A 14,794-nucleotide genomic window follows, 5' to 3' on the forward strand; every position below is an offset into this window, starting at 1 on the left:
TTCTGAAGCATGATTACATCTGGGATCTAAAAGATGTGAATTGCATTTTAAACAGGTCACCAGTTTACACTGAAGAAAAGAGAAAAATCAACATAATATATCTTAAAATTTTCAAAATATCTCTACTATGTGCTATAAGTGAAGCTCATAACTGAATTAGAAACATAATAATGTACAGAATCGCACATGCTGCCATTGTGGCTTTAACAAATCAAAGAATTCTTCATCACCAATTTCTGTTACAGAGACAAATCAACACAATTCTCTATAGCATTGAATTATTTGCTGCATTCTTAAATTTGTTGATTCCTTCTTAATTTTTGTGATACTGTTGATTGTCAATGTCTTTTTGCACTGCAAGGCCTCAATAAAAACTGTTATAAAAAAACCCCCAAAAAACATGCATATAGTTTATGTGAACGCACTTGTGCAGCTCCTGTGATCATGTTTGGGATGAAATCTTTGTGCCCAGGGGCATCCATCAGAGTGATCACTTTAGTTTTTGTTTCAAATTTGGTCATTCCTACATCCATAGTCACTCCTCTACAATGATATAAAAAAAAAAGCATTGTTTTAAGAACATGGTAGGGGAAACAGTAAAAGCAATCAAATGAAATATTAAAATGATGATGAAGCAACCTGCTATCATTCAAGAATGATATGTGGATCCAATAGGCATTACTCACAGGACAGTTCCAGGCAAGACACTATATACGAGCTCAGATAAACACACACAAGCCTCAGAGTACTGACAGAAATGTTTCTGCGCATATATACTGTATATATATATAACTATATATATCTACCAAACACAATACCTCTGCCTTTCTTCTCCCGTCTCATCCAGCACCCAAGCATATGCAAAAGAAGCTTTTCCTGCTTTCTTGGACTCCTGCTCATATTTGTGCATGGTTCTTTTGTTCACGTGTCCCAAGAGGTATAACAGATGACCCATAAGTGTACTTTTTCCAGCATCCACATGTCCTGTATTGAGGAAAAAATGAGTCACTTATTGTGAACAAACATTTTGTAGATTTTTTGCTTTTCGTTCACAAGTCAATTGAGCTTGAATTCGCACAATTTTGCTCAGAGCCCTATGGCGCTGTGAGCACTTTTGTGCAAGTTCGGGTTGCCGTAAAGTCTTGCATCCGCGAGATCATCACAGCTAATTGGATTGAGCCCTATTAATCAATTTTCATGTTTCTAGAAAAGTTATGTAAAACATACAGGTATGCGTTTTTGCACAGACATGTTAGAATATGTGCATTTGCTATTGTATGTCATGCCTGCCATATTAATTATTTTTCAGTGAAAATCTGGACAGCCAACCAGTGGACTCACGACATGGGGTTTTAATACAATTTGAAACAAAATAAAGCAATGCAAAAGTAAAGCTATATACATTAACATATATGGGATGGCAACAATTAAGGGACAATATAGATAAAACTACTATCTAACACATTAGGATCTCAATTAGTTTAATCCCATATATATCTACTTTACTCTCACCTCTCTCCACTCCAATCCACCCTAAACGCTGCTAATACCCCTCCACACTTCTGTCAATACACTTCACACTGCCAATGATGGCCACCTCTCCTCTCACAGATTACCAGCCTCCAGGACTTCTCCCATGCTGCTCTGCATTACTGGAACTCTTTTCCCCTTCCTATCAGACACTCCTCCATTTTTTTTTATAAAAGTCTACCAACTTTCCTAACCCAGCACCTTTTGTCTCTGCATACTGACTCAACCCATGTTTGACTGCCCATCTCCTATAGATTGTAAGATCTAGCGAGCACAGACCTATTTCCTCGTATACTCTTTCTTGGTATGACATGGTCCGACAGGTTATTCCTTTTGTTATCAGTGACTCTGAAACTGTACACTGCACCCGTCAAGTAGGATACAGATTCAACCAGTGCTGATTTTCTCGAAAATATTTTTGTATGTGCTTTATGTTCTGCAATACCTGTTTTGCACTTTTGTATTCATTTTGCGCAAAGTTTGTGGCGTCACAATATAGATAGGATAATAAAACTTTCTTTACTCTGTGTCACATCCTGCCATCTACTCCCACTATCAGTTGGGCTCCCACAAGACTGTTCTTGGTCCTCTGGTATTCTCATTGCACACATCTTCTTTTGGGAAACGAAGTCAATCTCACGCACAGTCAATAACACAACAATTTCATCAGTAACCCAAGCCTACAAGTAGTGAGGTTAATTCATATAGGTGCTCAAGAACAAAAAAAAAAAATGGTACATCCCTTTATATAGTGTAAAGTTAGTAGTTTCTGAAATATAGTCAATAATGCTGTTCTATTTATTATCAATGTAAATAAGCACCTTTGTTTGTCCAAGATTTTGAATGATCCTAAAATGGTCTCCGTTTCTCTTCCTCCTTAGTGAATATTACTCCCAGCGTGCAAAGAATGGAAAGAAATGTGATAGTGTAAAAACCTTTTAATAAAGTAAAAATATACAAGGTATTCAAATGTGACCACCAAAGGTGCAAACGAAAATGCATGCGAATTAGGCTCCTAATGGATGGTTTTGAGACAAAATCCTCAACAGCAGCTTTATTAAAAGGCTCTTGTCTCAAAACTATCCGGCAAGAACCCAATTCGCATGCATTTTCGTAATCACTTTTGATGATCACATTTGAATACCTTGTATATTTTTACTTTAATAAAACGTCTCTACACTATCACATTTCTTTCCATTCTTTGCATGATGGGAGTAATACTCCCTAAGGAGGAAGAGGTCATTTTAGGACCATTGAAAATCTTGGACAAACAAAGGTGCCTTGTTTACATTACATCAATGGAACAGCATTATTGATGGACTGAAGACTATATTTCAGAAACTACTAACTTTACACTACATAAAGATACATACCATTTTTTATTTTTTGTTCTTGAGCACTTGTATGAATTGACTTCACTATTTGTATGCTATGTTATGTGCTTAGGAACACTTGTTGAAACCCTGGAGATTAATTGGTGCGGGTTTCTCATTTCTGCTCAAACTGAATGCAATTGTATTTTACCAAATTTGTCAGTCCACCAAGCAAGTTGCTTTGCTGTCCCATTTGGTACTATCCTTTGCTTTATTCCTCACATCAGTCCTGTCATCTTCTTAAGAAATACTGCCAGAATACACCATTTTCTTATCCAAGATGCTACCAAAACTCTTATTCACTCTACCATCTCCCGCCTTGACTACTGCAACCGTCTGCTATCTAGCATTTCCCTCATCAATCCATCTTAAATGCCACAGCAAGACTAATCTTTCAATCTCACTAATCCACATCTGCTGCATCACTTTCCTACACAAATCCATGGCTTACTGTGTTCTCCAGAACCCAATTCAAATTCTTCACCCTTATTATTTCATGTACTAATAGTCCCGATATCACTGACATTCTAAATTGTATAAGAATGAAACATGACCTATTACTACAAGGTTGAGCAGTTGTTTTCCTCCTTGTCTTCTCTCCAGCTCCTCTTTAATATTAATTTTCCGTTTGGATTTCCCAGAGCTTTTTCCTTGGGACGGGGTGGAAGTAAGGTCTTCGGATACCTGTGATGTGTTAGCTGGCATGGGAGATTGCAGACTGCTGTCGGTTTCTTCTACTACATCATCCAAAGCTTGACCTCTGGCACAAACAGCTGTATCCTGCCCATTCAGTTCATGTGCTGCTCTGTTCCAAGCACAAAAGGAATATATTTAAGCATGTACTGTGAACATACATATTATAAGTGGATGGGAATAATAGGAGGCTGAGATAAGGCAGGAAGCACCAAAAGTCCAACATCAAATAACCACTTATAAATATATGCAAAACTAAACTGGCCTGAACAGTGGCAAAAAAGTGAAGGAATAACTTACAAAGGCTAGTCTAGTTCGCATGAATGAATGAATGAAGTGAACATACATAATATAAACACAAATATAAATGGATGATACATATAAATTTTTTTTTACAATCCTTCAATTATAATCAAAATGAAAATTACATTCTAATATGAAAACAGCAGCTCTCCTCAAATTATCCAATCAACATGGATCTAGAAATGAACACAAAACAGACAAGTGTCACTATAGTGTAGTATGTTAATATTTGCTTAAAATAATTCTCAAAAATATTATGCCTACTTTCAAATTGTTCTTTTTTTTTATAGATTATCTAATCTCTTAATGAATTCCTCCTCTGTTTTCCAATTGTTAAATGTCTTAAATGTCTTAAGCTGGGTACAAACTCGAAAGACATCTGCAGATAATCATTGTTAATACACACTGCACAACTATCATCTGTCAACTGGCCGAGAGTCTTGCTGGCCGACGGTCCCATCACGCCCCCCTCCCTGTCGCCTCTGCCGCAAATGTACAGGCGGTCGGCTGACCGCCCGTACACACAGCGAGATGTGCAAATATATCTGCCATCTGTACTGCACAGCCGACGTGATACGTCTGTGAACGACTTCGTTCATAGACATATCGTTTGTACACACTGGCTGACGCACGCACAATAAATTGGCTGTTCAGTTGAATGGTGGATATGTCTTCCAGTGTGTACCAAGCATTACTGTTCTCTGCAATTATAGCATAGCACCAAAAACACCATATATATTCATCATAGTGTAATATATGGTTAATTAATGTATGAAAGATACAAGAATAACAACTCATACATAATAGCAATATTAGTAAGTCCTATCACTTAGAACTCCTCTTGGAAAGATGACAATCCTTGACAATCCTCAGAATGTTGCTGCACTCTTCAGAGTCAGAGCTCCTAACTGAATGTCTGGATCAAGGAGTTCTGGACAGTTAACCATCACCTTCCAACTGGTTTCACTGTAGTATAAAGTGGGCTTGGGCTTCAATCAACCAATCAGGTTTTGCCCACACTATCAACAAAAGCTCCAGCATAGTGGAGCTATGCTCCACTATGGAGGAGATGAGTTCTCCTTTTTCTTACTGGTATATATATATGAAATATATTACCTCCATAGAATACATACGGGATCCCGGAGGTCAGAATCCCGACAGTTAGAATAGCGACACTTTGTTGCTATAACCCCCCTGTCCCTACCATAACCCTCCTTGGTGCATGAACCTAACCTCCCCCCCCAGTGCCTAAACCTAACCTCGCCCCAGTGCCTAAACCTAACCTCCACCTCCCCACACCCAAAACCCAACCCTCCCCCTAGTGCCTAACTCAAACCCTCCCCCTAACCCCAGTAATTACCTTCTGGATTCCGGCATCTGCATTCTGACCGCCGGAAATTCAGTGGTAGGGATATTGACTGCATCCCTTCTCCACAATGGAGGCTGTTTGTTTTTATTTTTAATGGTGTCATTCTTCAAATATTATGTTTTTTTTTTCTTGTACTGGGTTTCCACCTGTGTATTACTTGTATTTCTATAACTAATATTGGGCAATTACTTCTTATGTATTTAAACAATACATTTGTGTTTGGTATAGCCCAAATGGCATCCATATCTTACCAGCAATTTCGGTTTCTTACTTCTCAAACTACTTTCTAACCTATGACGGTTGTATATTATATCCACCAATCATATATAATAGTATTTTTCCACCTGATCAGACCATTGGATACAATCAATCCACCTGATACCAATAGTGGGAGTAACTTGATCCTATTTGTTAAAAGCTCCAGCATAGTGTGGGCTTTACAAACATGGTGCCGACACCATGTTTGCTGTAACATTATGTGCACTTTATAAACATAGTACGTAGTGAGATACATTGAATGATGGTTGCTCAATCTATTGGCCATCACAGGTGCATGTAAGGGTTTAATCTAGACAATAAAAAAAAATGAAAAAAATACCCCAGCACACTGCAAAATGCCAGCAAAAGAGAAATACAGCCAAAGATGGTATAGACTATAAATTAAAAAAAAAAAAATTCAAGTTTGGGGATGAATTTATCATTTAATGCCAAAGAACAGCAATGGGCACTAAAATAGACCCCTCATACGCAAACAGTTATATGGTCAATACAAAAGAGAAAACATCTACCAAAAAGACGACATGTAACTGTGTGCTATGTTCAAAACACTTGACGCATCCATACTGCCCATCGAAAAATCAGACCCAATACGTTAAAAAAATTGTTGAAAATTATTTTTTTTAAAAATTTGCGTGATTGTTTTTCTCCTAAGTACGCAACTTACAAATTTTTTTTTCCGGTAATTTAGCATTGGGTTGTGTCCAAAGGGTTCTGAAAGAAATCCCCACATTTTTAGCCAAAAATAGGGATTTTGCATTTTTTTTCTCCTGGTCTGGGATGGAGAAAACTTTTCTCCAGTTTTTTTTTGCCTGTTTCCGTTTTCGTCTGTTTTTTTGGCAAAAAAAAAAAACCGCCCGTTTTCGCTGCTAATTGAATACGTCCCTTAATTTGAAGAAATCGTTTCATCCACAGAATAGTCCTATTCTTATAAAAAATAAGTTAGAGAAACACTAAAGACCCGGCATACTGTTTCAACACCCACACTAGACTATGGAATTAGTCAGGAAAAATACTGTTTTCGATATGAGAGAATTCACATCTAATATATCAAGTGATTCAAGGGATGGCTGCTGAAATGGCGTACACACTAATGTCACATCAGCAATAACTTGTGGAGGAAAGTAAAGAGTTCAACAAATGCATCATGTGCTGGGCAGAACTAAACATTCTGTAGATATCAGCCATGTTCCTATTGGGTGGAAAACTGGTACGTTTTCCTAACTCTATAAAATTTTCTTTGCTTAAACAGGCCTTCTAGCTCTGAGCATGATCTTGACCACTCTGTAAGAGAACTACTTTTTTTTTTTTTTTTTTAACTTAACGTGCCATGCCATTATAGCAAGACACGCTAATCCAGAGGATCCCAAACTCAGATGTCCAAGTTTTAAGGATATCCATGCTTGAGCACAGGTGACTCAATTTGTACCTCAGTCAATTTGATTTATCCATCTAGACTCAAGCATGGATATCCTTAAAACCAGGACAGTAATGGAGGAGTTTGGGATAAAAAAAAAAAAAATGCCATTACAAATCCACAAACTTAAAAAGGTCTGTATACCAAGACCATCTTGGCCTTTCTGATGCCACTAACAGTACCTGAACTGTTCCTCTATTTTCACTTTTTGAGGATGCATGGAAGCATCATCTGTGCAGGATACACATACAACAGGTGAAAATCCAATTGAAACCATAACATTGGCTAGGAATGCCTAGTCCCTGGTTTTGCAGCTTAATTACTTCATCTTGAGTCATAGAGCCATATTCAATTTGAGGCAACAAGTCCGTTATTTTTCGTCATTTCGCCTATTTCAATTATCCCCATATTCAATTTCAAAGACTTTTCGCCGGAGCGAAAAGTCTTTGTTAAAAAACGGGGTTAACTTTTCTCCATGTAATACATGGCGAAAAAAAAGTTTAGAATTGGGGTTTAGGGGTGCAGACTTAAAAAAAAAAATAGCCTGCATCCCTGGGAATGTCCCCTAAAAGTAATGGTGTAAAAAAAAAAAAAAATAAATAATAATAATAATAATAATAATCAGGACACCCCAAAAATGTAACCTTAATTGTGGGGGTGAAAAAAAAAAAATAGGGGACAAGCTTCTAAAATAGCTAAATTGATTCCAGAGGGGTTCCCAAGTATGCGGCAGGTGTTTTCTTCATTGCGGGTGGTAGCGGCTGGTGCATTTTTGAAGAATTTTGAAAAAACAGTTTGCTGGAAGATGGCTGGATGGACTACCCTGTGAGATGCAATCGTCCACTGAGTGTGAGTGCAGAGGAGCTCAGGGGGGTCATTCAGACCCACTCGCAAGCGTCAGTACGCTCGCAAGTGGGTCGATGTTCCCCACTGCGCATGCGCACGACGGAGGGAGCTCCGTCGTGCGCATGCGCGAGACCCGGACTGCGACAGCCAAGCTGTCGCTCCGGGTCTCGCACCAAAGGGGGCGTGCTGTCGATGTTGATTGATAGCACGCCCCCTTTGGTGGGCGTGCCTGCCAGACGGAGGCGTTCCCATGGGAACGCCTACCGTCTGAAGCCGGCCCCACTGACATCACTAGTGATGTCAGTGGGAGTGATTGATAGAGCCAAAATCACTCCAGGGCTTGTGGCAGGGAGACCCTACCGCAGGGTCTCCGTCGCAAGTCCGATGGTCGCGATGGTCAAGACCATCGCGACCATCTTTTTGGACGCTCGTATATGCTGTGGGTGGTGACCCACAGCTATACGAGCGTCCAGGAGGACGCTCCATTTTAATGGAGGAGGGCCCTGATTCAGAGCGAGCGCTCTGGTCAGAGCGTCCGGCTCTGAATCAGGCCCTCAGTCAGCTGTCTACTTTCCATCCCCTCTGAAACAGTATCTATGAGACTCTGTCCTAACCAAACAGCATCTCAGAGGTTGGACAATAAATCATAGCACAGCACTCAAAAGAAGAGTGAAAGAACATGGTAAATAGTGAGCATATACTGCTTATTTACCAAGAAGAACTGACTTTTGCTCTGATCCCAGTAACGCGTTACCTCTCCCCTTGAGAAGAGGGGAACTATTGATTTAATTTAACCCTTTGCTGAAGTTTTATAACAATCAAGGACAATATTATTAATTATATTATTATTATGCCACAGCAGCTCACTTAAACTATACTGGACATTTATTTCTCTCGGTACAGATCTCGGGTGTTATATGGGTGTCCTATATGATATACTAGCTGAAGTATTGCCCATCCTCTATGACAACGGAAACAAGTCTTGTAAACCAGCAAATAACGCTCTGACAGTTATACTGATATTCACAACTTCTGCTTAGAAAACCTGGATGAAAAACGTTTTGCACTTGCGATACCTGCTGGGCAGATTTGTACTAAGGCACTGGCAAGAATGAGTGAGAGAGCAGGAGTATGGATAGTTGGGTGCTCACAATAGTGACAAGTTATCAACTTGGGGTTATCTGCATTGTAACTTCTACATGGACAAATGTTGAATAAAAGACAATAATAAAATGTGGAGTAAAATGAAAACATATAAAGATGTGCAAACATAAGAAAAAAGTTTTGATTTCAACAAGGTATCTGATTTAAATAAACATTTGAATAAATTACTGTTTAGCAGAATTGTTTTTCAAGCTCTTCATAGGGCACGCCACATGTGTGGAAAAACATTCTCAGAGGGCCAGACCATACAGAAGAGACAAACCGTTATAAAGAGGAAAAAAAACTCATAACTGAAAATATGTACATTATAAAGTTAAAGCACATCAGCTTATGTGGATTTAAAAAAAAAAAAGTCTGCAAACTGCAACAACTGGGGCTCTAACGGCCATTCAGACTTACAGAAAAATGCAAAACCCCAAATGTTTTAAGTAACGGACACAGATATTAGTCATCCTTGCACTTGCTACCTACGAAATCTTCCTGCAGCAGCTATTGGCTTTTTCTCAATTATATCTGCTTGTCTCAAGTTTGACTCAATTCACCACACCTGTCCAAATGACACAGGTCTGTCCTTCATCAGCAGTTACTCTCATATCCTGTTCCAGATGACAACGATACTTGTCAAACAAAACAGAACGAAAAGGGGAGGAAGTTCTATCAAACAGATTTTGTACAAGTATTTTTTTTGCTGCTGTCAAACCATTCTGTGTATCTGTTAATATTATTTATAATGTACATATCTATATTTCCATGCAATACTTGATTCAACCTTGACAGCATTCATAAAACTGGACAAATCTAATGTTCTATTATTAAGGGAGTGATCAGACAGTTTAAAAATTAAAACATATTATAAACTGCAGTAGATTAGTCAAAAGTTAAAAAGACCAGAAATTAGGATACTTTCAATCTCTTATGACTGATGTATGAATATCAGATATCAGAGTTAGGATGGTGCTGGCTAGATACTGGAATATCATACTAAAACCACATTGGGGCACAACAGTACAGCCACAATACCACCTGGGCATAGGTTCCTGCCAACATGTTGACACTGAAAATGTCATGTTCTGCTTGTCGACATTCAGGACGCCAATATGTTTAACATGTCGACGGATATGCCGACATCAACAAATGTTGATATGAGGTCGCCATCTTGAATATCGACATATGGTATTTGGGTTGGGCTGCAGTTAGAATAAGGCATATTAGGGTTACAGTTTGGGTTACTTTTCACCTATGACATCCTGACTGTTGACATTTGAACATATAGATATGCTAAATGCCAACATACCCTGTAAACCACTTTGGCCCTCTGTATGATTTTATATGTCCTTGCTGAAATAGCCTTTAGTCTGTACTAGGCCCAATATAGATTACAATTTTTGAAAAATGTCACAATTCTGCAATACTTCATGAAGAAAGCTGCATCCATCAGATACCACTGTGAGATAGGAGAGGCCCAGATGTGCATAATTTATAACTGAGACAGCCAGCATGGAAGAGTTATTGCTGCACTAGTCTAATAACACACATGGTATGACTGATACAACAGCTCTAGCTGCTGAGACAGTGAGCCTGTTATCTACTGGGAAAGCATAGTATTTCTTGGTATGAGAGAGCTGGGTATACTGTACCTGCTAACATCACTAATTTCTTTTATTCCAGGTCAAACCTTATAATACGCAATATTTCTTTGATGACAACTCTGACCATGTACTTTCACGTAATGTAACAGATAATTAGATGCTCTGAGAGTCATGTTTCACTATATACGCACCGCGGTACATCGAATCCCATTTTTTGCTTCTTTCCAGAGACTGTCATCTTGGCAATTTTAGGTACAATTTCCAGCTGTGTATCCAGGGAAGGCAATGCTCTTTCTTTGCCTAGTGAAAGGAGGATTATTAATTTTTACATTTGCACAGAATTAATTACCATTGGTAAGGATATATAGTTTTATTTTATAGCTATACAAGAGGTATGCAAAGGCTTAAAGAGCAAGCACATTACTAACTGTCCAAAAAAACACAACAGACAAAATGGGGACAGGTTCACATAACAAAGGCCCCATTTATTTTCATGTGTGATTCCAAAATCCTGCAGCCGAGAAACAATATAAAATAGTACCGTTTTCACTCTCTGGGAGCAGCACACTGACAGGCTGCCTCAAATAGAACTACTTCCTTCTTAACTTAACACTCACGTCTCCATAATCTAGCCTGGTCTCTGATGTCAGCCATTTAGGATTATCCAGTAATTTTACCAAGAGTATTTTGTGTGTATGTGTGTTACATTAACACCACTGACAAGTGAAGTGAATAACATTGATTATCTTGTTACAATGGCACCTGTCAAGGGGTGGGATATATTAGGCCATAGGCGTCTTTATAATGAGTGCAAGGTGTGTGGTGCACATGGGCACCTGGGTCCAGGGGGGCCCACACCGCACACCCTGCACCCATATGTAATTATACTTACCTCTAAGGCCGATCCAGAAGTGCTGCACTGTAGCAAAAGATCGGCGCTGCAGAGCAGCAAACACTCACTGGGAAAATGGCGGTAGCCATGTTCCCAGTGATCTGCCCATGCGCAGAAAAGATGTCCCCGGGAAAGTAGGCACGGGTGCCATTTTCCTGGGGACTCGCGCATGCGCTGTAGATTCTGGCTTAAAGCCAGAATCTACAGCGCTCAGTGCCGATATCAGAGAGGAGGGGGCCCAAACGGAGGCTGCACACGGGCCCCATCCGCTCTTAAAACGCCCCTGTATTAGGCAGTCATAAAGTGAACACAGTCAAAGTTTATATGTTAGAAGGAGGAAAAATGGGCAAACATAAGGATCTGAGCAACTTTGACAAGGGCTAAATTGTGATAGCTAGACTGGCTCAGAGAATCTCCAAAACAGCAGATTTTGTGGGGTGTTCCCAGTACGTACTGCATACTTGCCAACTCTCCCTCTTTGTAAGGGAGACTCCCTGAAATAGTAGAAAAATCCAAGTCTCCCTGAAGAGTCTAATAAATCTCCCTGATTGCACCTTACCCCCATTATGTAGCTGTTATATTAAAAAAAAAACATATATACATTGAAATGGGATCATTAGTATTATTTCCCTGCATTGGTTATAAGGCACAATGATCCCTATGGCTACATGTATTTTCTGAAAAGTATCAGTGTGTTTTCATCAACAAATAGATCTTACTAACTGCTTTGGGACTCATTTACATTTGGGTGTAAGTCAATTTTATGACACGCCTCCCAGATGTAGCAGTACATGTCCACTTTACCGCCACGCTCATAGGTGTTGCTTTCACAATCTCCCTGAAATGCTTTTTCAAAAGTAGGCAAGTATGACGTACCGGTGACAAGATCATGGGCGTCCAAGGCTAATTGATGCGCAAGGTGGTCCAATCTAGCCTATCTGGTCCAGACCCACAGAAAATCTACTGTAGCACAAATTGCTAAAAAAATTAATGCTGGCTATGGTAAAAAGGTGTCAGCTCGCTACGTATGGGACTGTGTATGCACAGACCGGTCAGAGTGCACATGCTGACCCCTGTCCACCGTCAAAAGAACCTACATGAGCGTTAGAACTGGACCATAGAGCAATGAAAAAAGGTGGCCCGGGTTTATGAATCATATTTTCTTCTTCATCATGTGGACAGGAAGGTGCATCATTTACCTGGGGACGAGATGGGACCAGGATACTACTACTTTTGCTTGTAAACCTTGGGTCATGATACACTGCAACAATTGTTTAGGAATGGTTTGAGGAATATGAGAGTTCAAAGTGTTGACCAGGCTTTTAAATTCCCCAGATCTCAATCTGATCATGCATCTGTGATGTGCTGGAAAAAAAAAAGTCCAAACCATGGGGGTCCCACCTTGCAATTTACAGGACTTAAAGATACCACAAGACACCTTCAGATGTCTTGTGGAGTCCATGCTTTAACGGGTCAGAGCGGTTTTGGCAGCACAAGGGATTTTAATGTTATAGCTGATTGGTATATGACACAGTTGACCGACTTGACAAATTATTGCAATATTTTGGAAGCAAGATTCCCTGAATTTAAATCAAATAAGGTTCGGAGTTCACTTGATGAAGACAAAACTGAAGGGAAAATGCCCCAAGAACAAGCAGGAACTGAAGACATTTGCAGTAAAGGCCTGGCAGAGCATCACCAGGGATGAAACCCAGCGTCTGGTGATGTCTATGCATTCCAGACTTCAGGCTGTAATTGCCTGCAAAGGATTTGCAACAAAGTATTAAAAAGTGAAAGTTAGATTTAGGATTGTTTAGTTTGTCCCATTACTTTTGGCCCCTTAAAAAGTGGGAGGCACATATAGAAACCGTTGTAATTCCTACACCGTTCACCTGATTTGGATGTAATTACCCTCAAATTAAATCTGAAAGTCTGCAGTTAAAGCACATCTTGTTTGTTTCATTTCAAAGCCATTGTGGTGGTGAATAGAGGAAAAAATATGAAAATTCTGTCAATGTCCCAATATTTATGCACCTGACTGTATATCAGACCATTCACCAAACTTTTTAGACAGACCTCTAATATCTGTCTAGTCGTTCGAGCTAATCTCTTGAACCAGTGGATAGATTTTGATAGGGGTTTCACTATTCTATATAGCTTTGGTCGAGGAAGGTTTAGGTGTATGAACCATTCATCTGTAATAAAAGGGAGCAAATCAGTGACTATTTTAATGAAGCAAGTCACGAAAAAAAACTACTGTGCGGTGGGCCTGACTGCTGCTGCAGGGGTTCAAGGACTGCGCTCCGATTGGCTCACATGTGTAAAAATTTGTTTGTGCCTTGACACTCACCGCTGTAATTAAGGCAAGAGCCCTTCATAGCTGCATAGACAATATCTCAAAAGACCAGCAGTATTCATCACACCAGGTTGTCCTCCCAATGCAGCACATGCAAATATTCAATGTCCTCCAAGGTACAAAGGACGGCACACTCTGGATTCAATATATATAGTTAACATATAGGAAAAACGCACACACTTATACAGCAAAAAGAACATGTAGGTGCTTGGCCATAACCTATTGATAGATGCAATACAATTCCGATAAATAGCCACAAAGACCAGCACACACACCACTGTTGAAGAAAAAATTAATAATATCCACATTTATTCTGAACTAGCTATAATAGTCCAAATTAATAATTAGTGTTCACGCTTGTATTTTTTTTTTCTTACGACAGGGTGCTGATCACCGAGGAGGGAGCTCCCAAAATGTAGTGCAATCTCATGGGGAGCGGGCTGGGCCTCGTGACACACCCCACTTTAAAATACTCTGGGGTCATGCCCAGCACTCCCTGAGAGACCAGGCTGACCCCAGGCTCTCCCCAAACTGTGAACAGATGTGCGCAGAATCTACTCACCCACTGCTCAGTGTTCCCCTCCCCCTAACTACCCCCACACCGCGGAACAGTTGGGAGGTATGCTATAGCTATGTGGTGTATTATGTATAGGGGGCACTAAAGTGTAGCATATTAAATGTAATTTTTAAACTCTGCCATTTGAGGATGACAACACTTAATGGGCACTCACCCTATCCCCCTACTACTGAGCAGAGTATGACGACTGAGTATGAGTGCGCGCTCACCTTGTCCAACTCGGCCTGCAGCATCAGCATGGTGCTGAGACACCGGTTGATGGTGATGGCAGCCACGAAGAGGACAGAAAGGCAAGTGAGGGCTTTTTCCCGGGAGTCCGGACTGCAGCCTCTCCATCATGTCCTGGAGGACGGCAATGCAGCGGGCCAGGTGGAGGGATGGCTCCTTCAGCAGCATGATGGTGCTGTTC

At 40.1% G+C, this 14,794-nt stretch overlaps 1 protein-coding gene across 1 annotated transcript in view; it reads right to left on the bottom strand.

The window, feature by feature from the left end:
• The window catches only part of HBS1L (HBS1 like translational GTPase), a 151,206-nt gene that overhangs the window by 48,372 nt on the left and 88,040 nt on the right, over positions 1-14,794 (bottom strand). Inside the window, exons 5-8 of the mRNA XM_088452350.1 lie at positions 10,752-10,860; positions 3,458-3,708; positions 819-984; positions 426-543 (exon numbers count right to left, since the gene is read on the bottom strand). Of these exons, the coding sequence (XP_088308476.1) occupies positions 426-543; positions 819-984; positions 3,458-3,708; positions 10,752-10,860 (644 nt within the window). The remainder of the gene's footprint in view (positions 1-425; positions 544-818; positions 985-3,457; positions 3,709-10,751; positions 10,861-14,794) is intronic.

The sequence above is a fragment of the Taudactylus pleione genome, unplaced genomic scaffold (genome assembly GCF_031769625.1).
Source record: "Taudactylus pleione unplaced genomic scaffold, aTauple2 ptg000006l, whole genome shotgun sequence".
NCBI lineage: Eukaryota > Metazoa > Chordata > Amphibia > Anura > Myobatrachidae > Taudactylus > Taudactylus pleione.